General features: G+C 45.6%; 2 protein-coding genes and 1 long non-coding RNA gene across 8 annotated transcripts in view; 1 reads left to right on the top strand and 2 right to left on the bottom strand.

Annotated features, from left to right (window-relative positions):
* Positions 1-124: 124 nt before the first annotated feature.
* On the bottom strand, positions 125-21050 carry C2H9orf24 (chromosome 2 C9orf24 homolog). Its single transcript, XM_053570276.1, has 7 exons — positions 20916-21050; positions 6705-6849; positions 4022-4128; positions 2717-2792; positions 2275-2509; positions 1067-1153; positions 125-302 (listed from the first exon to the last, which is right to left on the bottom strand). Exons 1-7 carry the CDS (start codon positions 21048-21050, stop codon positions 197-199), a joined length of 891 nt encoding a protein of 296 aa, XP_053426251.1. The 3' UTR covers positions 125-196.
* The window catches only part of LOC128570844 (uncharacterized), a 56281-nt gene continuing 30875 nt past the window's right edge, over positions 2354-27759 (top strand). The window contains exon 1 of the long non-coding RNA XR_008375646.1: positions 2354-2476. This is a non-coding gene — a long non-coding RNA (uncharacterized LOC128570844). The remainder of the gene's footprint in view (positions 2477-27759) is intronic.
* FAM219A (family with sequence similarity 219 member A) overlaps positions 21587-27759 on the bottom strand; it is a 56837-nt gene continuing 50664 nt past the window's right edge. For 3 of the 6 annotated variants that reach the window (XM_053570286.1, XM_053570315.1, XM_053570301.1), the window contains exons 3-6: positions 26328-26430; positions 26036-26116; positions 25256-25310; positions 21587-24708 (exon numbers count right to left, since the gene is read on the bottom strand). In XM_053570286.1, coding sequence (XP_053426261.1) covers positions 24550-24708; positions 25256-25310; positions 26036-26116; positions 26328-26430 — 398 coding nt within the window. In that variant the 3' untranslated portion in view covers positions 21587-24549. The remainder of the gene's footprint in view (positions 24709-25255; positions 25311-26035; positions 26117-26327; positions 26431-27759) is intronic. The other 3 variants (XM_053570296.1, XM_053570325.1, XM_053570310.1) reach the window with 1 other exon arrangement.

Below are 27759 nucleotides of genomic sequence, written 5' to 3'. Positions count from 1 at the left end.
TTCTGAGATGATGAGGATGGGGAGGGTGACTTTGAGAAACTGCGTATCAGTTGAAGGGGTTTGGCAGAGGCCCAAGTGACTGACCCCTTTGAGGTCTTGCTGAGTGAGGACACAGGAGGCAGCCTTTGGGGGTGAAGAGTTTGTTTATTGCCCCTCCCCCTTGGCCCAGAAAGCCTGGGCTCTACCAGCCCAGGCTTTAATAGCAGTGGTAGTCAGGATAGGACTCAGAAACAAACTCAGGATGGATGACATAGTTGTTTCTCTGGGTACCTCCGGACTTCTTGAAGTGACTTGTGTCCCATCTACAGGGAGAGATGGGTCAGCTCTTTGGACGCTCATACATCAAAGTGAACATGTGATTCCAATTAGCAATGCTAACCTTATCCCAACATTTTGCCACTGACACTGGCCCTGGGCTCCACCACTGACCTGGCCTCAGTTTCTAGTGTTAAATTTCTTTTTTTTTTTTGAATTTTCCACCAGCTTTAAAGGGTAAAGGACACACATTCATGCATGAATTTGGGAGCATGGGAGAAAAGACAGGACTTGACGCAACAGTGCAGGTCGGCTTAGTGATCCAAACATTTCTGGCAACCCCACCCACCCTCTGAGAGGTGGCAGCAGGTGGAAGGTCCCCTCAGGGCAAGAGGTCAAGTATGTTGTAAAGGACTGGTTCTTAAAGGACCAGGGGAGAGAGCCCCAGAACAACTGTATTTGATCTAGTGTTAAATTTCTAATATCCTACACCCGCACTCTAACATTGACTTCTTATCCAGTACTTCAAGCTCTGAACCTAATGGCCTTGTCTCTAAGCCCACTTTCAATCCATTGCCAACCTATAACCCTACAATACCCTCTTCCTTGCTCTCTTCTAGGGTCTCTCTCCATTTCCTTGCCAGTTTTGATCTCCCCATCGCACTAGCTCCCCCTGGTGGCTTCACCCCGTCTGTGCACAGTAGCGGACGGTTCTCACCCCAATTAGTGCCCAGCGTCCAGCCCGCCCTGCAGTGCCAAGGGAACACATTCTAGGGGCTTGTGCAAGAGAGTGTACGTGCGCCAGACTTACCTAAGGTTCGGATATGGGTAGTATGATGGCGGGTGAGTTGTAACAGCACATAGTATTCCGGGCCGGTGCTCGTAGGGCGATACACCGCTGGAGGAGGAAGAGAGGACAAGGAAGGGTCGGGCCTTTTGATCCTTATCACTCATCCAGACCAAGCCTCCAGGCGGCGTGGGGCTTGGACATTCTCTCCTTCCTTGCCCTTCAAGACCCTGGGGGAAGCCCCCCTGGAAGTCTCCCTCTCCAAAAGGTCTCGTTTCTACCGCCCAGGAAAGAACGATGGACTCTTGGGAGGAACGGGCTCCGTTTGGTCATTGGGGATCTAGTGCCCCCGGATGCCCGCCATTTTTCTGCGTCACTATGGACAAGGCAATATTTTTGAGCTCTGTAGAGGCTCAAACACTACCTGTCCCCCATGTCCTTGCGAGGGATAAGACTCAGTCTTGAACAATGAATCAGACTCTTGGCCTGGGGAGGAGCGGAGGATCCCGGACCCTCCCTGCACAGCTCTCCAGATTGCCGGAGACGTACGAGTTCTCCCAGGCCCGCTGTGCCTGGTATGCGCTCGGTGCAGGACGAATGAATGCTGCTCTGCAGTCTGAGCGCCACCTGTGCACTCAAGCCTCAGTTTCCTCAGCAGTAACACGCGAGGGTGTCTACCTCCAGAGGAAGCAAGCCAGCACCGTTCTGGTAAAGCGGTCACCATTTTCTTGCCCACTTATTTCCCGGCAATGACCTCAACCACTACTGAATGTGACCCGGGGCCCAGAAAAGAGGACATTTTTCTGAGAGCACAAGACACTCCGCAGGATAGAACTTGCATCTCCAGAGTCAAGTTGCGGATTCTGGGTAGGGGGCAAGGTCAGCGGAAAAGGATGCGACCGATGCGGGCTTTCTACCTCCAAAACCTTACGGCAGGACCTCTAAAGCTTATACAGGGGGTCAGAATGACCTTGAGCTCGGTTCTGAAGGGATAGGGTTAGGAACTTCGAGTAACCTTGTTGGTTCTCCCGCATCCGTTGTTGGTTCAGGCCGTGGGGCCAGAGGGAGGGACACAGTGGGGCCCCTTAGGCCTGCAGATCCCGGCAGGGGCTGGCGGAGCTGGATTAGAAGTGGGGCCTGTTGGAGCGCCCGCACCCACGTAGGGCAGGGACTCTGGGGCTGGGGCTTGGTTGGGGGCGGAGCCCGTCGGAAGCGGGCAGAGCCCTTCGAACCTTACAGTCGGCTGTTCTCGGCACAAAGGCCGCAGGCGGCGGTCGGTGCAGGGCGCTCCGGAGACGCAGTAGTCCATCCCGCGCAGACAGTAGTGGCGGCCGGAGCAGGAGCTTTCGTAACCATGGAAGGGCAGGCGGCCGGGCAGCGGGTCCACGCACCCGCATCTGGGAGTGATCTGCGGCAGCGGCTGGTTCCGTGACAGTGAGTTCAGCATATTCGCCACTACCTCACGCTCTGCGCCAGCGGGTCCCGAGCCCAGGAGACCCAAAGAATCACAGGGATAGGAAGAGACACGGTAACAGGGTGAGGCGGAGACGATAGAGACAGGGATATATCCTCTCTAGGACCCTCGGTCTCCTCCTTGTCCCTCAGGTCCCCGTCCAGCTGCTTCCCCCTACCCTTTCTCTGGCGGTTCCTCCCCACCTCCCCACCGCCCTTTACCATAAGCATTGAGCCGCTCCGGCTTAGGAGGGCACTCCAAGGGCATTCCTCGTACTGCTGTTTCCATCCCAGCCTCCTAGAAGTGGCACACAAGTGATCTCAAACTCTGACCCGGAAGAGATGCTCCCTTTGGGGGGTTCTAGCAGAACACCCACACCTGTCTCCAGGCCCCGCCCCTCGGCAGGGCTCTGAATGTTTGGGGTTGTCGCTGGGCAACATTTACTCTGCCTAAGGAGCTGAGCGGAGGTCGTCGGGTAGGGAGGGCTGTACTGGACTGAGCTTGGATCCTGGGTCCTTGACAAGCCTGCTTCAGAGTTTGCCTTTGATTTTACCCCTCTTTGTCTAGTTGCCTCTATTTAGCTGTGTCTTGGTGTCTCTCTAATAGGGAGTTTTCAGTATTGCTTGCCCATCAGAGTCAGGTGAAGAACTTGTGAAATTTTGAAAAATTCTAACTCTTGAGGAAGTTCTAATTCAAAAGGGTTTGGTCAAACTGACCCAGGTCAGCCATCAGCCTGCAGTTAAGAACCCCTGTTCTTGGGCGGCGCCCGAGTTCAGTGTAGGGCGCCGGCCACACACACTGAGGCTGGCGAGTTGGAACCAGGCCCAGGGCAGCTAAACAATGGCAACTGCAACAACAACAACAGCTGGGCGCTGTGGCCAGCGCTTGTAGTCCCAGCTACTTGGGAGGCTGAGGCAAGAGAATCGCTTAAGCCCAAGAGTTGGAGGTTGCTGTGAGCTGTGATGGCACAGCACTCTACTCAGGGTGGCAGCTTGAGACTCCATCTCAAGAAAAAAAAGAACCCCTGTTCCAGCCTTGGGTCTTCAGGTTCCCTCTCGCCTGGAGTCGGCAGCTCTTGCCTGTCTCCTCAGAAGCATCTTCTGTATCTGCACTGCTGTTGAGTAGCCTTGTGCTACCCCTGCCCACCCTGACTCACATCATAAAGGTGGGAAAGGTGGATCAGGGGCACTCAAGTTATCACTGACTCCTTGGCTGGTCCCAGTGTCATAGGGGCCAGACCACATGGGGAGGGGACCAGTTGGTAAGCTTCAGAAAGGCAGCATGCCAAGGATTGCACACGAGACATGTCCCCACAGAGATTGGGACCCAGAAGACCTAGTCCCCAGAGACTGAAAGCCAGGGGCCCAGTACTGCTCCACTCCTGGGCTCCCTTTTCAGCTGAGAAATACATATCCTAGTTTCACAGATGGGAAGATTCCCTGGAACATTATTGGTGGGAAAGGGATGAGGAACTAATGGTGAAATATTTTAGTCAGTGTGGTTTGGGAGGTGGGCATGATAGATACCTTAGGCAGCTGGGGAAGGCAGGTGGTATACTTGTTAAAACAGGTGTTGTAAGGTCCAGTCTTCCATGTGTACTGGTCATTGCCCAGGTAGTTCGGACTGCATTTGTCTGATCATAGGGGTGGAGACATCAGATAGCATCACTCCTTGTTCTACCCCAGGATCTGGGACCCCCTATAGGTTTGTCCTTTGATCTCCATCATAAAGCTGACTCTCACTGACCTTCTGTAGGCCAGTCCCCCAGCCCACCTGGGCTCCAGACTTGATTTAGGCACTGAGGTACAGCCCTTTTCCCACCTAAGGCAACCTTCTGAGTGGGGTCTGGATCCACTATGCTGATCACTCTTTATCCTGGTACTACCTCCTTTGTAATAGCCAACCTGGAAATGGGCCTCCTCCCAGTTCCTCCCTCTTTCATCTTCCACCCCAGGCTCCATAGTTCGCCTGTTTTGCTCCTCAGAATCACTTGGATCTATCCCTTCTTCCTGTCTCCCATTATCTCTGCAGTACCTTAGCCAGGAGACAATATAATGCTGTGGTTAATAGATATCTATCTCTGCAGTTAGACTTAAATTTTAAATTCTGTCAATTATTTCAATTCTGTCAATTATTAGCTGTATGTAACCTTGACCAAGTTAATTAATTTTGCTGTGTCTTAGTTTCCCCAACTTTAGAATGGGGGTAATAGTACTATTTACCTCACAGTATTGTTTTGAGGTTTAAATGAGTTAATATATGTAAAACTTTTAGAACAATCCCTGACATATAAAAAGCTATTATGATTAGTGTACTGGTCTCTGTGCTTTTCTTTGAAATCTTTTAATCCAACATTGATATAGAAGCTGAGGTACTTTTTCACAAGTGAAAATTTGACTGAGACACCTTTCTACTTAAAACCTTTCAAAGTGCCAACCAGTCACCTAAGCCTGTCCTACAAAGGCTTCCTCAATCTACTCTCCCAACAGTCTGAAATAACACACATGACAGATGGTACGAAAGAGGCCCTAGAGGAAGAGCAGGTGTGTGAGGGGAGGGGACACAGTATTGGAATTTGGAATTCTAGGTTGGTGGATATACTAAGATTGAGGTGTTTGGGGATATCCAGGTAAAGATGACCTTAATCAGATGAAAGAAAGTGGAATTCTGAGAGAAGTCTAGAAATATGATTTGAAGCTGTCAGTAATTAAAATCAGGCATTGGTTATGCCTCAGTTGAACTTTCTAGCTCAGCCGAGTAATAGAACTAGGTCAACTCAGTTATGGGAACCAGGACCCCTGACCCCAACACTGTGTATCATTATATATAATCTTTTGTATATAAAGAATAAATAATTTAAATGGCTTTAATTTTTTAAAAATAAACAACAATAAAGAAAAGCTACATAGTAAACATAAAAGAAATAAAATAAAATCAAGCATTGTATAAAATGTCATCAGGGGAGGAACAAAGGGAGAAGAGGGCTCAGGATAGCATTCGCGAGTAGCCCCACGTGTCCATAGTGGGTGCAAAAGAGACTCGGGAAGTCAGGAGTGGTGGCTCATGCCTGGGAGGCCAAGGTGGGTGGATTGCCTTAGCTCACAGGTTCAAGACCAACCTTTCTTGGTCTTGAGTGAGATCCTATCTCTAAAAATAGCCAGGCATTGTGGTGGGTGCCTGTAGTCCCAGCTACTTGGGAGGCTGAAGCAAGAGAATTGCTTGAGCCCAAGAGTTTGAGGTTGCTATAAGCTATGATCACCATGGCACTCGACTGAGGGTGAAAGGGAGACTCTGTCTCAAAAAACAAACAAAAAAAAAAACACAAGAGACTCAGGAAAGTGAGGCATCAGAGACGATGAGGAAGGAAGCCATTTCAAGAAGTGGAGAGTGATCAGAAGAATTAAATGCACCTGGGTAGGTCTCATAGGGTAAAGATGAAAGAGTCTCATGGATTTGGTAATTAGAACCACACAAAAGCAATTTGAGCATTTGAGTGTAGGAGATGCAGACTTTCAACTTCAACTGGGAATTATCAGTTCATTCAATAAGACTTATGTAGCCTGGTGCTGTGCTTGATAGAAAAGACACAGCTGTGAATAAGACCAGATTCTCTATTCCTTTGGAATATGTGAGGAGACAGATCATAAATACCTAACCAAATGAGAAAGGTGTAAGAAGGGGTGAGGATGTAGAGACAGTCAGTATAGACTATGTTTCTGACAGTCTTGGTTGTGCAAGAGAGGAACAAGAAAGAATTTTTAGTCAGGAAGAAACTAGAAAAAGTTCCAAGTTGAGGGAAAGAGGTGTGATGGGGCAGAGAGATGCAGGAGAGATGGAGAGAGCCGATGGAAGATGGTGGCTGAGGAGATGGGTGAAGATAGTATCTGGAATACATCTGGAAGGGATTTGTTTTGGGGGGTAGTTAATACTCTTTCTCACTATCCATCTCTTTAAGGATGAGACCCAGGGCTCTTCCAGTTCTTTTTCCACAGACAGGGAACCCCAGTTGGCAGGGCCAAAGTCATCTCTTTCAGGGTTAGGGTCAGGTCAGGTGGTTGGGAATCAGGTTAGAGTAGTGCTGGTTAGGGAAGAAGTCTAGATCACGGGTTGATATAGAATCAGGATGATATAGAATCAGGATGGAGGTCATAATCCAGGTTGGGTTCCAGTTGGGATCATTTGGGGGTTTGGTGAGGGGTGAGGCCCTACCTTCCTCTTGAGAGAGCCAGTACTTCTCAGGCAAGTAGGGGTGGCCTGGAATGGAACCCTTATAGGTGTAGTCCTGTGTGGCACATTTGACCATCTTCTGTAAGGCTTCAGGATCCACGTGGCGCTCCATGGTCTGAGTCAGACCCTGGGCAAGGAGAGAGAGAGAAGAGTCTAGGTGCATGGAGACCACAGCCCTGGAGTCTTCCTGGGTCTTGATCCAACCTCTCTTGAGAAGGTCAGCCAGGTATGCCTCCCAATCTTCTTCCCACTGCCAGAGGGATTCCCATGTCAGCCTTGGCCCCTCTGAACAGTTCTCTTTTTGAGTTTGAATTACTCTTGTCTCCTTTTTTTTTTTTTTTCCTATCCAAGGCTAGCTGTGGAGCCAGGTTCTTGCCCTCAGTCATGGCAGTTTTCTGGCTTTCTCATTTGTCATTTCCTGACTGGGAGTTCATAAAAGCCAGAGAGATGTGTTCCTGTCCCCTTCCTTATAGACTTTGTGCTTCTTAGGAGCAGGGCCTGGGTTTCCTTCAATAGAGCAATAAGCCTGTGGCACAAACTAGAGCTTCAGGAAAGACTGGCTGCCCTGGGAACTGGCTGCCTTATGTAGGTTTCTTAGATAGGGGAGGCTTTCTGGCAATCTGGCACCTTGAAGGAGTCAATGGATGGGGCTGGAGGAACAACTACTTTAATATTTAATTCCCTAACTCCAGCCTGACTCTGATTCTGCTATAGTTCTGACCCTGACACCAATGTTGCCTTTGACCCTGACTCTTACTTTGGCCTTTTCCTCATCCTACCTTGAACTTTTTCCTGTTATAGGAAGGACAGGAGTTCTGGTTTGGGGGTTACCTAATCTCAACCCATCTCTCCTTGCTCAGCTAGATCTGTAAAGGCCAAATCAAGCCTCCCTTAGGGGCCCCTTGTCTTTAACTAAGGGCAGATTGCCAAGTTAGTTGTAGTCCCACAGGTCTCTGCAAGCAGCCTGGCTGAAAAGGCAGCAAAATCAGACATATGAAAGGTTTTCCTTTTATTTTATTGTACAGAGTCTCACATACCCCAGGCTAGAGTACCATGGCATCATAGGTCACAGCAATCTCAAACTCCTGGGCATGAGCAATCCTCTTGCCACAGCCTATTGAGTAGCAGAGACTACAGGTATGCAACACCACGTCTGGCTAGTTTTTCTATTTTTAGTAGAGATGGGGGTCTCACTCTTGCTCAGGCTGGTTTCGAAATACTGAGCTCAAGAAATCCACCGGGCTTGGTCTCTCAGAGTGCTAGGATTACAGGCGTGAGCCACCACACCCAGCCCCAAAGCCTCCATTCTTAAGATCATAAAGATCATGAGGGTGGTAGTGTCACCATCTCAGCATTTCACTAACCCTTAAGAGAGGAAACCCTTGGCCTGGTGTTGTGGCTCACATCTGCCACAGAATTAGCCCACCACAAAGCTCAGCCAATTCTAGAATTCTGGGAGGTGGAGGCAGGTGGATTGCTTGAGATCAGGAGTTCAAGACCAGCCTGAGCAAGAGCGACACCCTGTCTCTAAAAAAAAAAATAGCTGGGCTTTCTGGTGGGTGCCTATATTCCCAGCTACTGGGGAGGCTGAGGCAAGAAAATCATTTGAGCCCAAGAGTTTGAGGTTACTGTGAGCTATGACGCCATCGTACGCTACTGAGGGTGACAAAGTGAAACTGTCTCAAAAAAAAAAAAAATTGGAGGCTTTCCTTGGCTAGGGCTGATCTGATACCTTGCTGCTCCCATGGCTCCAATCATCCTGAACACCCCTTTGTTCAGGTGCTTCTGGGATCATCTGTGCCCAAGTGACTTTGTTTTGCAGTGGTCCATGCTTCAGCACTTCCCTGAGCTTTACAGACACCCCCCCACCCCCATGCACCCGGATATACTCACACATGCATACACAGATATACTTACAGGTATGTACACTCAGATATACCCACGTACACACTAAACACTCAAAATACAAGAACAAACATTGAGAAGAACTCATAGACATCATCAATTTCTTTTTTTTTGTTAGAGGATTTCCTCAAATGTAACTGTGGGTGGGCTTTGTCAACCATGCATCTCACTGCAGGACTATTTTTGCCAACTCTAATGTTAGTATCTGTAGGTCTTTCCTCTTGGGCTGATCAGCTTCTTTAGAAAAGATTCATTTAAGCTCTGGCCTGAGGGTAATGACTTAGCTGCCAGTGTTCTGAGAACTTAGTGCTGAGTAGAGCTACTGAGGGTTTTACCATGCAGTATATGGAGGGTCACATGTTTTCAATATAGTAGTACCCTGCCCTTGACTGGTATCCCTGACGCTGAAATCCTCAACAACATAATTAGCCTTCTGACTTGCAGAGACAGAAGTGGGAAGTCATGCTATGGCATGGAACAGAAGAGAGGATTAATGGGTATAACTGCTTCTTAAACAGCTTTCAAATAATCCTTATTTTAGTCTTGGACCTGCTCCATCTTCAGTTCCAGAAAAGCCTAGGATTACCATTCCTGAGCCTTTTGGAAATTCTGCATTTTTAAGTTGAATATGTCTTGGGTTTCCTATTGCTGGCTTTGGATTCAGTTTTCTCATCTCTGCTAAGTTTCATCTATCATACTTTCCAGCTTCCAAAATTTTATTGCCATTGTCTCTTCTTTCTCACAATCTTTTTGAGTTTATGTCTTAAATATTCATTTACTGTAATTTTAGATGAATTTCAGGAGGGATTCAAAACTCACATGTGTTCAATTTTAATGCAGAGAATTATAGTTCTTTAGATATTTTATATATTAATCTTTTATCAGTTACGTGTTGTAAATACCTTTTCTCAGTTTGTGGCTCTGTGTTTACTTTTCTTTATGATGTCCTTTGACGAATAGAAACTTTTAATTTTAACATAGTTGAATTTATTAATCTCTTCTTTTATGGTTAGTCCTTTTTTTGGCTTAAGAAATACATCCATACTTTCAGATAATGGACATAATGTTCTGTATTTTCTTCTAAAAGTTTAACAGTTTTACTTTTCATATTTAATCTGTTAGTTAGGAGTCTGGGCAAGTCCTTTTCTTCTTCAGATATGTTTTAGCTATTTCTTGGGCCTTTGCTCTACTACGAATTTTAGAAACATCTTGTCAAATTCTTCAAGAAATCCTGTAGGGACTTTAGCCAGAATTGCATTGAAAAAAAATTTTTTTTTTTTTGAGACAGAGTCTTGCTGTGTCACTTGAGCTAGAGTGCCATGGTCCCAGTTTAGCTCACAGCAACCTTAAACTACTGGGCTCAAGCATTCCTCCTGCCTCAGCCTCTGGAGTAACTGGGACTACAAAGCCTGGCTAATTTTTCTGTTTTTCATAGAGACAGGGCCCTGCTCTTGCTCAGGATGGTCTTGAACTTCTGAGCAAAAGCCATTTTCCCATCTCGGCCTCCCAGAGTGCTAGGATTACAGGCATGAGCCACTGCGTCCAGCCGCATCGAATCTTTATGATAGTAATTCTTTCTATCTGTAGCTTGTTATATATTTACATTTAAGTATTTTTAAAAATTATTCAGTACAGTTTTATATTATTCATATAGTTTTACATACATTTCTATTTATTTTTTTGTTAGAATTAACAATGTATATTTTAAATATTATACTTCCTAAATATTGGTTGTTTATACTATATAGAGAAATGTGATCAACATTTAATCTTTTATTCATCCAACTTTCTAAATTCTCTTTTCCTAGTAATGTGCAGATTCTGTATATACAATTGTATTATCTGTAAATAATGAAATAATGACAGTTTTCTCCTTTCCTTATATTTATTTACTTGGGCTGGTCTTGAACTCCTCCTGGCTTCAAGCAATCTTCCCACTTCAGCCTTCTAAAGTGCTGGGATTACAGGTGTGAACCACCACCCTTAACCACCTGTACCTTGTTTTTTTTATGAGACAGAGTCTCACTTTGTCACCTTCTATAGACAAAGGAGGTTGCCCACAGCAACCTCCAACTCTTGGGCTTAAGTGATTCTCTTTCCTCAGCCTCCTGAGTAGCTGGGACTATAGGAGCCCACCCCAACGTCCTGCTATTTTTTGTTGCAATTCTCATTGCTGTTTTACCTGGCTGGGGCCAGGTTCGAACCTGCCACCCTCTATGGGGTCAGTGCCCTACCTACTGAGCCACAGGCACTGCCCCAACCACCTTGTATCTTTTTACTTTTTCTTTTTTTGGTGTACTGGCTAGCCCTCCAGTACAATGTTGAATAGGAGTAGTGACAGTGAACATCCTTGCCTTGACCCCAATTAAAAAAAAAATGATTTTAACAGTAGGCCATTGGTTCTATGTACATTCTTTATTTAAGGTTAAGGAAGTTTCCTTCTATTTACATTTGCCAAGTTTTTCCTTTTAAACTGTGGGGCTGTTTAAAAGGAAAAACTTGCTTAGCTTTTTAAGTGAGCTTGGCTCACACTTATAATCCTAATACACTGGAAGGCCTGAAGCAGGTGGATTGCCTGACCTTAGGAGTTTGAGACCAGCCTGAGCTACAAAGAGAGCCCATCTCTAAAAATAGGTGGGTTTTGTGGCCAGAGCCTGTAGGCCCAGCTACTCAGGTGGCTGAGGTAAGAGAATCACTTGAGCCCAAGAGTTTGAGGTTGCTGTGATCTATGATGCCATGGCATTCTACCAAGGGTGACAAAGTGATGCTCTGTCTCAAAAAACCCCAAAACAAACAAAAAAAAAAAGAAAAAAAAAACTCTAATAGGTGATAAATTTTAGTGTTATTTCTTTTTTAAATGGAATTAAATTAAATTAAAGAAAAGTAAATTAAATTAAAAAAATTTTTGAGACAGGGTCTTACTTTGTTGCCTAGGCTAGAGTGCAGTGGTGTCATCATAGCTCACTGCAATCTCAAACTCCTGGGCTCAAGGGATCCTCCTGCCTCAGCCTCACAAGTAGCTAGGACTACAGGCGTGGATCACCATGACCAGCTAATTTTTCCATTTTTTGTAGAGATGAGGTCTTGCTCTTGCTTAGGCTGGTCTCAAACTCCTGGCTTCAAGCAGTCCTCCCTCTAAGACCTCCCAAAGTGCTAGTATTACAGGAATGAGCCACTGCACCCAGCCTTAGCAACTGGCTATTTCTGCATCTTTTTTCAAATGGCTTCGTTGAGGTATAATTTATACCATAATAAAGGTATAATTTATAAGGAGGTATAATTTATAAGGAGGTATAATTTATAAGGAGTTTTACTAATCCAGATTCCAAAAGGTCATGAAAAACAAAACAAAAAAAATTTTTTTTTGAGACAGTGCTGTGGCATCATAGCAACCTCAAACTCTTGGGTTCAAATGATTTTCTTGCCTCAGCCTCCCAAGTAGCTGGGATTATAGGTGCCTGCCACAACGCCTGGCTAGGTTTTCTATTTTTATTATTTTATTTTATTTGAGCCAGAGTCTCACTTTGTCATACTTGGTAGAGTGCTGTGTTGTCACAGCTCACAGCAATCTCCAACTCTTGGGCTTAAGCGATTCTCTTGCCTCAGCCTCCCAAGTAGCTGGGACTACAGGCGCCCTCCACAACACCTGGCTATTTTTTTTTTTTAAGACATGGGGTCTTGTTCTTGCTCAGGCTGGTCTTGAGCTCAGGCAATCCATCTGCCTCCCAAGTGCTGGGAAGGTTTTCTATTTTTAGTAGAGACAGGGTTTCCCTCTTGCTCAGGCTGGTCTCAAGCTCCTAAACTCAAGCAATCCTCCTGCCTCAGCCTCTCAGAGTGCTAGGATTATAGGCATGAGCCACCATGCCTGGCCAACAAAAAAAAATTTTAGTAAAATCTCTCATGCTCATTTTATTTCTGCATATATATATATATATATATATATATTTTTTTTTTTTTTTTGAGACAGCCTCAAGCTGTCGCCATGGGTAGAGTGCTGTGGCATCTAACTCCTGGATTTAAGCGATTCTCTTGCCTCCGCCTCCCAAGTAGCTGGGACTGCAGGCACCTGCCACAACGCCTGGCTATTTTTTAGTTGTAGTTGTTCATTGTTGTCAGACCCGGGCTAGATTCGAACCTGCCAGCTCAGATGTATGTGGCTGGTGCCTTAGCCACTTCAGCTACAGGCGCCAAGCCTATTTCTGCATATTTTAAAATGTTCTTTCGTGGTTTTCTCCTTGAATCTGTTAAATGTGATGTGTGACATTTCTTTTTCTAATGTTAAACCATCTTTACATTTATGGAATAAATAAAACTTAACCATCATGAATTGTATTTTATTTTATTTTTCTGTAGAGACAGAGTCTCACTTTACTGCCGTCGGTAGAGTGCCGTGGCGTCACACGGCTCACAGCAACCTCCAGCTCTTGAGCTTAAGCGATTCTCTTGCCTCAGCCTCCCGAGCAGCCGTGACTACAGGCGCCCACCATAACGCCCGGCTATTCTTTTGTTGCAGTTTGACGGGGCTAGGTTTGAAACCGCCACCCTCGGTATATGGGGCCGGCGCCCTACTCACTGAGCCACAGGTGCCGCCCATGAATTGTATTTTATACACTGCTCAGCCTCCCGAGTAGCTGGGACCACAGGCGCCTGCCACAACGCCCAGCTATTTTTTGTTGCAGTTTGGCTGGGGCCAGATTTGATCCCACCACCCTTGGTATATGGGGCCGGCACCCTACTCATTGAGCCACAGGCGCTGCCTGCCTTGTCTTTTTTTTCACTCTCTGTCTACTTTATGAGTCTTATCAAAGAACCAAGTTTTGACTTGTTGAATCTTTGCTTTCTAGTTTAATGTTTATTCTTATTTTCATTATATCCATTCTTCTATTTTTTTCTCCCATTTATTCTGTTTTTTCCCTCCTGTTAAGTCTGATGCTTGGCTCATTAATTTTTCACATTTTTTCTTTTCCTAAACAAGCATTTAGGCCTATTAGCTTTTCTCTACAATTTTGTTGCACCCCACAAGTTTTGATATGCAGTTTTTTCAGTTCTGAGTATTTTTCCATTTGTTTTGATTTTTTTAAATTTAGCCCATTATTCAGAATGGTGGTTTTGTTCTATTTTGTTTTAAGACTTACAAGTATTTTGCTTATCATTTGCTGTTGGTCTGCAATTTAATTGAATTGAGCTTAGAGACAGCTGTTTTGTATGATACTATCATCAAATTTTGTTTTATGACCTAGTATTTGGTCAATTTTTATAGTGTTCCTTGTGTGCTTATATCTGTAGTTGTTAGGTTCAAGGTTCTATTTATGTTCACTAAATTAAGCACATTGTTTTTGTTATTTATGTAGTGATCCATCTAAAAAGTAAGTGTGTGTGTGTGTGTATTTAATTTGAAAGTCTCTTTCGTCTGTTATTAGGCTACTCAGCTTTTGCTATTGTATCTGTATCAGTCAAACTTGGATCAAAGAAGAACAACTATGAGTGATATGCATAAGTGATTTACCTTATAGAAACTTTACACAATTGTGGGAAGTGGTTAAAAACTGCAAGGTTATTGTCTTTACATCTATTGTTGAGCTTGAAGTCAATAAGTGACAGGAAGGAGAGATGGACAGGAAGTAGGGAAGAGCAAGGACAAATTGGAACCCATGGAGGGGACAAAAGAGAACCTGCATCTCTATCTCCTTGCTTACAATGCTGGTAATATAGATGGCCTTATGGAGAAGCTGGTTCCCTTTGCCATAGAGCTGCTTGCACACCTGGCCCAGGACCCAGATAAATTGAAGGAAGAGATCCAGCAGAGTTGAAGTCGGGCTGCCCTATGCTAATAAAGTGAATTACTAAATCAGAGACATTGTGTACAAGCCACCACAGTGCCCGGTAACCTACATTAACCATCAGAGGGTAAAAATGGCTATTCTCTCATTTGTGCCTTTCAAGTCTCAGCAGATTTCTCTCACGGCCAATTGGGAACCACTTATGGAAAGGAATTTTGGGAAATATGGTTCTAGCTGATTGACAGTACAAAACTGCAGTATCTGATACCCTCTTTAGAACAACATGAGAATCTTGGAACACCTCAAATCTGTCCCGTTCTCACTTATGTGATATTGTTTCTAATATTTTATCTCTTTCTTTGAATATTATAATTAAAAACAATTTTTCTATGGATACTGTTTGCTTAAATTTACCTCATGTTTATTAGTTTCTCACTATTCTTTCTTGCATCTCAGACTTTCCTTCTATAATCATTTTTCTTCTCTCCCCAAAATATCCTTTACAGCAGTTCTCAACCTGTGGGTCGCGACCCACAGGAACTGTATTAAAGGGCTGCAGCATTAGGAAGGTTGAGAACCACTGCTTTAGAAGTTCCTTTAATAAAGATCTGATGGTAATAAACATTTTAGTTTTTGTTTACAGGTAAATGTCTTTATCTTTCTTTTGTTCTTGAAAGGATGATACTTCAAAAATACTTTTTCTCTGTCTGCTATTAAGGTCATCTCTTAAGCTAGTGTATTGCAGTTTCTCTCTGAGGTACCTAACTGTGGAATTTCTTATATTCTTTCTTTATCTGTGGATTCATTTCCTTTGTTAGTTCTGAAAAATTCTGAAACTTTTTCTCTTTAGATAATGCCTATTCTTCCTTACATTCTTTTCTTCTGGGACTCTGATTGGATGTGTGTGTGGGGTCTTCTCATTCTGTTTTTAATATTGTTTAATGTTTCTTTTATGTTTTTCATCTTTTTGCCTCTCTGTGCTGCATTCTGGGAAATTTCTTTTAGTTTCTTATTTCATTGGAACTCTTCAGCTGTGTCTAATATTGTCTTTAGCCCATCCACAGAATTTTTGGTTTTAACAAATATATTTTTGTTTTTCATTTTTTTAAACAAATATATTTTTCATTTCTAAAATTTACACTCAGCCAAGAGTGGTGGCTCATAATTGGGAGGCCAAGGTGGGTGGATTGCTTGAGCTCAGGAGTTGAAAACCAGCCTGAACAAGAGTAAGATCCCGTCTCTACTAAAAATAGAAAAACTAGCCAGGTATTGTGTTGGGCACCTGTAGTTCCAGCTACTTGGAAGGCTAATGCAGGAAGATCCCTTGAGCCCAAGAGTTTGAGGTTGCTATGAGCTATGATGATGCCATGGTACTCTACCCAGGGCAACAGAGTGAAAAAAAAATTCTACTTGGTTATTTTTTACATTTGTGTGCTCATTAAAAAAATAATCTCTTGGGCGGCACCTGTGGCTCAGTGAGTAGGGCGCCGGCCCTATATGCTGAGGGTGGCGGGTTCAAACTCAGCCCTGGACAAACTGCAACAAAGAAAATAGCCAGGCGTTGTGGTGGGCGCCTGTAGTCCCAGCTGCTCAGGAGGCCGAGGCAGGAGAATCGCGTAAGCCCAAGAGTTAGAGGTTGCTGTGAGCCGTGTGACGCCACGGCACTCTACCCGAGGGTGGTACAGTGAGACTCTGTCTCTACAAAAAAAAAAACAAAAAAAATCTCTTTAAAAAAATAATTATCTCTTATTGCTTGCTTATTTTAATGATTTCACTTATTTTTTTTAAAGTTGTTTTGAAGCAGGAGTACCCTTCAGAGTTTCTAGACCACTATATTGGCAGAAGTCTTTTCTTCATTCTTCTTCTTCTTCAAGACAGTCTTACACTGTCACCCCAAGAAGAGTGCAGTGGTATCATAGTAGCTCACTGAAACCTCAAACTCCTGTGCTCAAGTGAGCCTCCTGCCTCAGTTTCCCAAGTAGCTACATGGATGGGACTAAAAGCATGAGCTGTCACATCTGGCCAATTTTTTCTATTTTTAGTAGAGATGGGGTCTTGCTCTTACTCAAACTGGTCATGAACTCCTGGCCTCAAGTGATCCTCCTGCCTCAGCTGCCCATAGTGCTAGGATTACATGTGTGAGTCACCCTGCCCAGCCCTTTCCTTTATTCTTAATACCACTACCATCTGATTTTCACTTCTTTTCCTTCATTGAAGCTGTCTGGCCAGGTTACCAAGGGTTACTATATGCAAGAGAGTCCTTCTAAGTTGCCAAAATTTGACCTTCGTCTGATAATGGTGCCTTCATTGGTTTCTTTTTTGATTTTCTTCCTATCTCTCTAGCCATAAGTCTCTGTCTCCTTTTATGACTCTTCTTCTCTTACCTACCTCTAAATATTGCTATTCAACAAAGTTCTGTCCATGGCCATTTTCTTGCTCTTCTTTGGCAATATCATCCACTCCTATGACTTAAGCTATTACTTATATGATGATGACTTCAAATCTCCAGGTCTATAGCCTAGACCTCTTTCCTTTGCTTCAGATAAATATATCCAACTACTCACTTGCATTTCTCCTCACATATTTTTGTTTAAAATGAACTCTAAATCTCTAATAGGCCACTCAAAATCTCAATTGGTAGCACTCCTCCAGTTGCCAGAGACAAAAAACCCAGGAGTCATCCTAATCCAGATGGTGACCAAAATCTATTAATCTGCTTCTTAAAATTCCCTTCTATTGACTGTGAAAAAGCAGGTAGGTACTCTCATATTTAGCTGTGGGAATATAAATTATTACAACTGTTATTACAGCATTTTGAAATATACATTTTGAGGTGTATATTAAAAGTTTTAAAAATGTGCATATCCGGGCGGTGCCTGTGGCTCAGTCGGTAAGGCGCTGGCCCCATATACCGAGGGTGGCAGGTTCAAACTTTGGCCCCTCCAACCAAAAAATAGCCGGGCGTTGTGGCAGGCGCCTGTAGTCCCAGCTACTTGGGAGGCTGAGGCAGGAGAATCGCCTGGGCCCAGGAGTTGGCGGTTGCTGTGAGCTGTGTGAGGCCACGGCACTCTACCGAGGGCCATAAAGTGAGACTCTGTCTCTACAAAAAAAAAAAAATAATAAAAAAAAATGTGCATATCCCTTTTCTCAATAATGTCACATTCTAGGAATTTAATCTAGGGGAATATTGGAGATATATATGGTGGACAAAGAATACATATGTGTATATATATAATAAATACAAAATTTTATAAAATATTTACAAAATATTCTCTACATGTTGGCCACCTCTTTGTAAAATTTTGTAGTGAATATGTTGTAAATAAAGGTACATTTAGCTATAGTTTTCCATTTTCCCTATGTATAGTAACTTTATGGGTGACTTTTGGGACACCCTGTACACAAGAATGAATACACTAGCAAAATTTTATAAATAACCTAAATTTCCAATAATATAAGATTCCTTAAATACATTCATAAAATAGAATACTATAAAGGGCGGCACCTGTGGCTCAAAGGAGTAGGGTGCCTGCCCTATACACAAGAGGTGGTGGGTTCAAACCCAGCCCCGGCCAAAAACTGCAAAAAAAAAAAAAAAAATAGAATACTGTAAAGTTATTAAAATTACATTGTAGAATTTTTTTTTATTAAATCATAACTTTGTACATTGATGCATTTATGGGGTTCATATACTGCTTTGATATACAATGTGAAATGCTTACATTGGTGTGAGCATGTGAGATGTGAACTAGGTAACACATCTATCACAATTATACTCATTTCTTGATAGATTTGAAATGTCCATTGCATCATGCACCTTAGGTGAGGTCTCCCCCAAATACCCTCCCTCCTCCCATATCTCCCCTCCTCTTCCCTTCTACTTTCTGGACTATAGTTATGTTTTGCCATTCATATGAATGTGTAGGTGATTATATATTGATTTCATAGTAGTATTGAGTACATTGGATACTTTCCCCCCCATTCTTGAGATACTTTACTAAGAAGAATATGTTCCAGCTCCATCCAGGTAAACATAAAAGATGTGAAGTCTCCATATTTTTTATGGCTGCATAGTATTCCATGGTGTGCATATATTGTAGAATATTTTGGACTCAGAAATATATACCTGATATATGACTATGTGTAAAAATATGTGAAAAAAGCAAGATTCAAATATTAGTATAATGTAATGTAATTGTTACAAAAAATATTTGCTTCCTATAAGGGTATATAATAACATAATAGTGATTATTTGGGTATTGTGATTATAGACTTTTTTTCTTTGTGCTTTTCTAAATTATCCTTATTTTCTGTATTGAGCATGTATTTATTGTGTAGTTAGACAAAATATAGTATTTAAAAAATTCTTAGTCAACAAATGCCTTTTTTCGCTGTCACAGTCTCCTAATCTCACCTTCATCTTCCTCCATCTTTCTTCCCTGACTGGACTTCCTATCCCCAGCTCCAATGTCTTCAATTCCCTGACACCATGGGCCTAATTCACTATTCAACTAAGGCACTGTCAGGTTAAAATACCTGGGGTCTTAAGTCAATGCTTCTTGATGTAGTCTGAGAGGCCCTTCTTGGTCTGTGGATTCCTTTCCTTTCTTTCTCTTTCTTTTTTTCTTTTTTTTTAAGACAGAGTCTTACCTGGTCACCCTTGGTAGAATGCTGTGGCATTCTAGCTCATAGCAACCTCAAACTCCTGGGCTCACGCAATTCTCTTGCCTCAGCCTCTTGAGTAGCTGGGATTACAGGTGCCTGCCACAATGCCCGGCTATTTTTTGAGACAGGTCTCGCTCTGGCTCAGGCTGGTCTAGAACCTGTGAGCTCAGGCAATCCACTTGCCTAGGCCTCCCAAGGGCTGGCATGAGCCACCACTCCTGGTCTTGTAGATTCCTTTCTAACCCCTCCTTCTGTTCTAGCAGTTTTAGGTGCTGGTGGGTCCCTGTGCGCAGGAGGTGCTGGTGGGTCCCTGTGCGCAGGCTGCCTTTCTTTTCTCACCAGTCTCTTCTGCTGGAAGCCTCCTAGATCACTCAGTAGACCTGCCCTTCCTGTCCCACAGGGAGTGCTGTCCCCTTTTGGGCTCTCTTATCAGCACTTGACTCTGCCGGTGCCAGTTCCACACTGGGTGTCCCTACTTTGTTCACTTGTTGGCTGTGAGCTCCTTAAAGGTGGGGTCTAGCCCAGTGATTTTCAACTGGTGTACCACAAATTTTTTTAGAGACAGAGTCTCACTTTATCACCCTTGGTAGAGTGTTGTGGTGTCACGGCTTGCAGCAACCTCCAGCTTAGGCAATTCTCTTGCCTCAGCCTCCCGAGTAGCTGGGACTACAGGCACCCAGTGCAACGCCTGGCTATTTTTTGTTGCAGTTTGGCCGGGGCCTGGTTCGAACCTGCCACCCTCGGTATATGGGGCCGGTGCCCTACCCACTGAGCCATGGGCACTGCCCAAACACGAAAAATTTTAAAGATAATTAAACTATTTTTGAAAGAAGTTCAAAGCATAGTAAGTATATTCTTTTTTTTTTTTTTTTTTACTTTTTTCTGATCAACATAATTTAAGTGTGCCTTGAAAGTTTAACTATAGGTTCAAGTGTGCTGTGACATAAAAAAGGTTGAAAAACACTGGTCTAGCCCTTCTCTTTCGAATCCTGGGTATACAACATGAAAAAAGTTTTTGTTGGATGGTACTCACAGATAAATTCTCTTAGGCAGAGTAAAGACTCACACAGATCTCTCCCTTTTGTGAAAGCTACACAAGTACACAGACACAAGGAAATTGTGATATAAATGCTACAGACATGCCTATGGGACATTTTTTGGCCTATGCCATGGACAGCCTCAGGGCCTTTGCACTTTTCTTATCACTCTGTCTGGAACTTTCAGCTCTTCTTTTTTTTTTTTTTAATTTATTTATTTTTATTGTTAAATCATAGCTGTGTACATTAGTGCAATCAAGGGGTACAATGTGCGGGTTTCATATATAATCTGAAATATTCTCATTAAACTGTTCAACGTAGCCTTCATGGCATTTTCTTACTGTATGTAGGCATTTGTATTCTGCGTTTAGTAAGTTTCGCCTGTACACATTCTAAGATGCACCATAGATGTGGCCCCACCCATTAACTTTCAGCTCTTCTATGCTTCAGTTCTTCACATGGCTAATTTCTCTCTTTTTTCCACTCTCAATTCAGTGTTACTTGACCTCTCTACATAGTTCTCCCTTTCTATTTCCATTATCCTTTTTATTTCCTTTACAGAATTTTTGACACTTTGTAAACTCTTATTTAATTCCTGTTCATTATCTGTCTCTCCCTACCTCCTAACCTGATGTAATTCCATGGAGGCAGGATCTTATGCTATTTTATATACCATTGTAAATTTTATGCCTAGGCAAATGAATAAAACACATATATACACAAAGCTAATTATAACCACACATTGCCAGTCATTCAGACACACATGGCCATACACCCCGGCCTGCCCCTTTCCAACATCCACTTACCCGTGTCACATACTTGTTGGCCTCCCAGGCCCACAGAGGTGGGTCCTTATAGACTTCCTTGATGGAGGTAGGAGCCCTATAGGAGTCACTATAGGTACTGATGGGAGTCTTGGTCTTCCGGGAGAAGAGGAACATGGTGGGGTCTCGGCGATGCCGTGGTGGACTCTACCTACCAAGGGCTCCTGCTAGACATCAGTGGCTACCCCTTCCCCTAGATGGCCCACACCTCCAGCCTGGAAGGTGCCCCTAGCTGTTGTGACCCCCTCCTGTGGAGGATCCCTCAGCTTCCTTCTCCCACAGCTTCCTGCTCCAACCCCACCCTGCTTCTCCCTCTAGGATGGGCACTGCCCATTATGATATCACTTGGCTCAGCCTCATCCCTGGGGAGGTCTAATTTCCTCCCTACTCCTGAGTCCTTTCTGGCTTAAGCCTATCAAAAGAGCTCAATTTCAAAGAGTTCAGAGGGCCTCTGGAGATCCAGGGTATACCTCATTTTGTTGAAGAGAAACAGAGGTTCTGAGGGTTGTGATTCAGTCATGCAATAGATGAGCAGCACCCTGGGAACTCATGAGTGGAAGTAGAGTAACAAGTAATGCGCATTCAGAGGATCAGTTCTCTCCCCTTCCCAGCCCACATGCCCCTTGCCCACACCCCAGGCAGGGAGTTGAGGCTGGCTTGTTTAATGCTTTTAATATCATTATTTGTGTTACACGATACACAACCAAGGATGATGTCAATACTGCGATGGAAATGTTAAAAAAAATATTATACACGGCTCATGTCTTCCACACACCTTCCTGGAAATAAATTAGTGAGCACGGAGAAACCTGGCTGGGTGGTAGCCACAGCTGAGGGTAGAGGGAGTGTTAAGGCAGTATCTACAAGGGGGAAAGTGGCAGGAGGTCAAGCTAAGGCCTTGATTCTTCCCCTTTAGCCTCCCAGACAGGGAAGGAGGGAACCACACATTCTCCCTAGACGCAGAAGCTGCTGGCTGCCAGCTTCCTGCCTCTCTGCCACACATACACTGCTTCAGTTAGAAGCCCTTGCCTGCGAGGGAACTAGTGTGTCCTATAAGGAGGGAGCTTTCCCCTGGTTCCTCAAGGCCACAGAGATTAAACAATGGGCCAGAGTCACACAGCAAATCAGTGGCAAAGGCAGAAGTCTAAATAAGCCCAGAAAAGAGGAGGTACCCATGTTCTAGGAGGGTGAGTCAAGGAGTCCAGGGTGATGGTGGTGGTGTGGTGGGAGGCCTGGCTCTGGGGCCTAGATGACAGTGGGTGGGGATGTTGGCCAGAGTGGGAGATGGGCTCAAATGGGCCCCGCAAGTACTTTTTTGTTTCTTGCCCCCTTCTGGAATTTTCTCAACTAACTAGAACCCCTGCACTAGGGGATAGAGGGGTGGGTTGGAGGAGTAGTGGTGGGGGTGCGGGTGAAGAGCTGCATCCATTTGCAGTTGGGTGTGGTACAGGGGGAGGTGCTACCTTTCCTAAGACAGCAGCCTCACTCCCTGTTCTTATCACCCCCCTTCCAGCTCCCACCTCCAAGGACTGGTGTCCAGAGTGGGCTGTGGGTCTGCCTATCGCACGCTCACAGCATGTGAGTGATATCCATGAGAGTGGATACACCAACACATGTGGGGTGTCAGCCTGGAGGAATGGGGGAGGAATGGAGAAATGGCCACACCTTGGCCCTGTGATATGAGATTTGTGGGGCATAGGCTTGAGCACTCTTAGACTACCCTGTGCTTTCACTTCATTGTTCTTCACAAGGGGGAAGATCTATATTGCCTAGCTTCAAATTGGGAAAGCTGTTCACCTCCACCCTCTTTTTTTTTTTTTTTTTTTTTTAATGCAAGGACTAAGCCATTTTAACCTCCTCCCTCTTGACTTCCTATTTCTTTTTAGAGATGGGGTTTTGCTATGTTGCCCAGGTTGGAGTGCAGTGCCTATTCACAGGTACAATCACTGCACTTAAACTCATGGGCTCAAGTGATCCTCCCACCTTAGCTTCCAGAGAAGCTTTGGCTATAGGTGATGGCCACCAGGACTGATTCTCCCTCTTGATTTTCATCCTCAGCTTTCCTACTCCCTGCCCACAAACCAGCAACAGTAGCAGGAGCAGCAGTATATATATGTTCTGGCCCAGAGACACCTGTATGTTCACACACACAATAGATACTACCCACACATACATGTTCACAGACAGACACATGTATTCCAATATCCACATGTACTCATGTGGTCCTGATAAAAACTACCCCTTTCCCTTTCTACACACACAACTCAGAAGGCACCCAGGGTGTACACAAAATCACAGAAGTGATTTCTTTATCCCCCTCCACAGAAGTTCCTATGAAGAAATTCCTTCATGTATAAAAGGACCTTAAAAATAATTTCAGCTGCTGTTCATTTCACAGTTGAGGAAACTGAAGCTGAGAAAAAGCAGCGGCTTATTGAAGATCACAGGGAGATTGCCAGAGATAGGACCAGAACCCAGTATTCTGACTTCTAGCCCAAGGCTCTCAGTCCCTTGCACTGCTGAGCAGCCTCCCACACTGTAAAAAGACTACAGTCACTTCCCCAACAAAGGTGCCCACATCTATGACAGGAATAGACACCAGGAACAACAGGTCTGTCCAACACAGACACACATACACACACACCCTGACAGCCTTAAACATACACACATTCTGCCAAGCACTCCCTACCATGTCTACACAGCCACTCAGCCCACTGTATACTCCAAAGCTTGCTCCTTGAAGATTCTTACCAGGAACCAGCCACCCAGGTCTTGGGTTGAGGTAAGATGGGAATGGGATATTGGAGGCCAGCTGTACTCCCTCCTCCTAGCCTGGGATGGAGACCAATGAACAAAGGTGGAAGTGGGGTTGGGGAGGGGGAGGCAGAGAGAGAGATGCATTGGTTAGGGGCCAGTGAGGGCAGATCATGCTACTCCAAATTCTGGACTATCTCTAAAGACCACCTTACCCTAGCCCACTCCCAGGGAGCAAGGAAGGGGGTGAATGGGGCAAAGAGGAGTAAGAAGGCCATGATTCCTTGGTTGAGGGACAGTTATCTGGTTGGATAGCTTTGCCAGGCTTCACATCAGTTGAAAGGAAAAATGCAAATAGGTACATGGGCCATCAGGGGGCTAGTGGAGGGAACTTTGAAGTGCTGGGACCTGCCCCCATTGCCCTGGGTCTTTCTCCCCCCAACCTCCAGCTCCTTTCCTTGTTAAGCTGTGGCTGGGAGGTTCATGGCTTCACTGGGGTTTGCGATCTCTTTCCCCACTCATTAACGTTGGCCTCCCTTCCATCCAGTCCTCTCTCCCCTGCACCAGACTGCAACCTTGGGGAGGGGGGCAGCGTGCTGGGTGAGGTCCCCCAAGTAACTGAACAAACAGCCTCTAGCCCTCCTCAGTCCCCCGGGGTGGAGAGAGACCCGGTTTTGGTTTCTCCGGCTACATGAACACACAGAGGTACACGTCCTACCATAGGAGGAAGCAATGACTTTTACGAGGTTGTCGGCTGTAGGGGGCGCCGGGGCAGGCAGACGAGCTGGGGAGGGGCTGCCCCTGCCCGGTCCAACCTGGCCCGAGTCGGTTCCGCCCCGGGCGGCCGCGGAGGCCCCGCCCGCTACTGAATGTGGCAGGCGGTGGAGGACGTGGCCTGGCAGCACATGCAGGTGGGGTTCACGGACTTGGGGGGGATGAGGTCTAGGTCCTCGTCGTCGGGGATCTCATCTAACCGGTAGCCGTCCTTCAGCAGCTGGATGTTCAAATCTTGGTTGATCTGCTGTAGACAAAGGGGGGAGTGGGGAGGTCAGGCTAGGTGTGGCTGAGGGCACTACCCGCGGCTCCAGGCAACGCGAAGTCCTTTCCCCCACACACACCCTTTCTCATTCTAAAGTCAACGTCTCACCTCTGGTCCTATTTCCGTCTGGATTTTGCCTGTGTTTCAGGCTAACTCCTATATGGCGGTGCCTGTAGCTCGTGGCCCATTCTATGGAAGAGCCACTCCTAAGCCCCGCTCCTAACTCTGGGCTCCTGGGCGTTTTTTATTTTATTTATTTATTTGGCATTTTCTGGTCGGGGCTGGGTTTGAACCTGCCACCCCCGGCATATGGGGCCGGTGTCCTACTTCTTTGAGCCGCAGGCGCTGCTCGGCTCCTGGGCGTTTTTTTCAGACGCCAGCTTATCGCAGGCCCATACCCACATGGGACTCCTCCCAGCCTTGTCTAGTCCTCTCCTCTGGGTATGCTTAGGCGTCAGCTGCACCTCTTCTCCTTGATAGAGGCCATCCTGCTCTGGTGTGTTTAGGGTGCCAAGGGGTGGGGGCTCACCTCAGCAGAGGAGTAGCCAGAGGAGGAATATCTGGACATGTCAAAGTCGTCATCGCTGGCCATGAAGGAAAGAGGATAGAGAAGTGATTCAGGGAAATTAAAGAGAAAAAATGAAATACAAAACTCCCTGCATCCTCACCTCCTCATCAGTCAGTACCCAATCCCTCCCTCATGCTCCCTCATGGTTCCAAATAAAGAGTGCAAGCTAAATAAAAACTGTGGCCAGGTGCCGTGGCTCATGCCTATAACCCCAGCACTTGGGAGGCTGAGGTAGGTGTACTGCTTGAGGTAAGGAGTTCAAGACCAGCCTGGGCAACATGGTGAGACCACCTTCTCTACAAAAAATAAAAATAATTAGCCAGGTGTAGTGTGCACACCTGTAGTCCCAGCTACTTGGGAAACTGAACCAGGAAAATAATTTAAGCCCAGGAGTTTGAAGCTGCAGTGAATTATAATCACACCACTGCACTCTAGTCTGGGACAGACCAAGATCTTGTATCAAAACAAAAACAAATTTTGCTCAGCAAATACATGTTTTTAAAGACAGGTTCCTAGCCCCACCCTTCTAAATAAATCACTGCCCTTAACCTCCTTCTAGATACTCTTTTCAGTCTCTCCCCTGCTTTTTCTGGACTCAAATCTCCCTGACTGGATTCACCCTTAAAGAAATCCTGGCTGAGGAAGGCTGTACTCTGACAACCTAGCAGCTGTGGCCTCTGCAGCCCACTTGTGCTCATACAGCTTCCTATGGCTTAGCCGCCCTCAGACCCTGGTACACACCTGTCCGTGTCAAGGGCTACCAGTGGCTTCTCATCTGGGCTCTGGTCAAGCGAGGAGTAGCCTTTATTGGGGACGACCAGCCTGTGGGAAGAATTTTGGGGGTTGGTGTGGCAACTGGAGCCCACAAACTTGGAAGGGGGTTGGGCTGAGGTCCCACCCCACCACTTCCTCTCCCACACCCCTACCCCTTGGATCCTGCTTAGGCTCTCTTCTCCCAGAAAGGAGCTGGGCCTGAGGAGGGAGGGAAGAAGGGGAGGGTGGCAGGGTCTAGGGGTCTAGAGAGGGCCTCTACCTCGTCCGGGCCATGACATTGTTCTTCTTGGGTTGCTGGTTGACAGGGCTACCCATGCTGCTGTTCTTCAGGGAACCCTTCCGGGCCAGCTCCCGCTGCTTCTCTGCAGGGAAACATGGGGAGGAAGCTGTGTCCTGCCCTCAGGGGCACCCTGACTTACCACCCAGGTGGACTGGGCCTCCATTGTGAAACCACTTGCTTCTATGGGGTCTGAGGCAGGGATTTCAACTCTAGGTCCTTGCTGCTTGGTGGAGACTTTGCCCTATACAAATTGGGGCAGATAGTGGGGTGCAAAAGGAGGAGGCTGACCCCGGGCTTCCAGGAGCTACAATTCTCATGTAGGACAGTTAGTGTGTGCTTGATGCCAGGGAAAGGTTGGAGCCAGAGAGATAATTACAGAAAGATGGAGCAGTCAGGGAGGGCTTCCTGTAGGTGACACCATGAGCTGAAGAGAGGAGGGTATTCCAGGAAGGATTATACAAAAATAGTATGAACAGAATTGCATTTAGCAGTGAACAGAAGGGTGGTTCTGGATGTTATGAAGGAGTGAAGAGGGAGAGAGATCAGGTGAGAAAAGTAGGATCCATTTTTCAGTCATTTATTTATTTACCAGGTATCTGTGTCACCAATCATGTATCATGTCCTGTGCTAAGGGGCTGACTATTCTCTCTGGTTACAAACTCAGAGTGTGAAGGCCTTGAATGCCAGACAGAGGAGTTTGGGATTAATGCAGAAGGAAAAAGGAGCCACTGAAGGTTGTGAAGTGTGAGAAGCAGCATGGGGCTGGAAGGGCAGGAAGCAGGAGGCTGGGGCAGACCATTGGCTTTTCTGCCTAAGTGATGCTCCAACTCAGCTTTTTTTTTTTTTTGACACAGAGTCTCACTTTGTTGCCCTCGGTAGAGTGCCATGGTGTCATAGCTCACAGCAACCTCAAATTCTTGGGCTCAAGCGATCCTCTTGCCTCGGCCTCCCCAGTAGCTGGGACTACAGGTGCTCACCACAATGCCCAGCTATTTTTAGAGACAGAGTCTGGCTGTTGCTTAGGCTGGTCTTGAACTCGTGAGCTTAAGCAATCCACCCACCTCAGCCTCCCAGAGTGCTGGGCTTACAGGCGTGAGCCACGGCGCCCAGCCCTCTGCCAGCTTCTGAGTTCTCCAATGCTCGAGAGCCTACCAGGTTCATAGGGCTGGCCATTAGATAACCCTCTGTCTGATGTGTGACAATTGTCACCAGCAGTAGCTGCCTGGGCCCTGGAGGAAGCCCGTCTACCCTTTCCTATGAATCTCAAGTAAAGCTTAGCTCTAGGGAAAGGAACTGTTAGGGGCAGAGGTACACTGGACGAAAGCAGTCTCATAAAATAACCGCACACTCGAGGGAGTAAGGATAGGAAAGGCCTTTACAGCCACTGTGACTCACTTTAAAATCCCCCCTG

The sequence above is a fragment of the Nycticebus coucang genome, chromosome 2 (assembly GCF_027406575.1).
Source record: "Nycticebus coucang isolate mNycCou1 chromosome 2, mNycCou1.pri, whole genome shotgun sequence".
NCBI lineage: Eukaryota > Metazoa > Chordata > Mammalia > Primates > Lorisidae > Nycticebus > Nycticebus coucang.
This window is presented reverse-complemented; position numbering and strand designations above follow the sequence as displayed.

Excerpts from the sequence above, each read along its gene's own strand:
- C2H9orf24 (XM_053570276.1), bottom strand. The coding sequence starts at position 21,050 with ATGTTCCTCTTCTCCCGGAAGACCAAGACTCCCATCAGTACCTATAGT. Across the intron at positions 4,129-6,704 it reads CTGGCTCTCTCAAGAGGAAG|ACAAATGCAGTCCGAACTAC; the intron begins GTAGGGCCTCAC and ends CCCTATGATCAG. Across the intron at positions 2,510-2,716 it reads GGAGCGGCTCAATGCTTATG|AGCGTGAGGTAGTGGCGAAT; the intron begins GTAAAGGGCGGT and ends CCGCTGGCGCAG.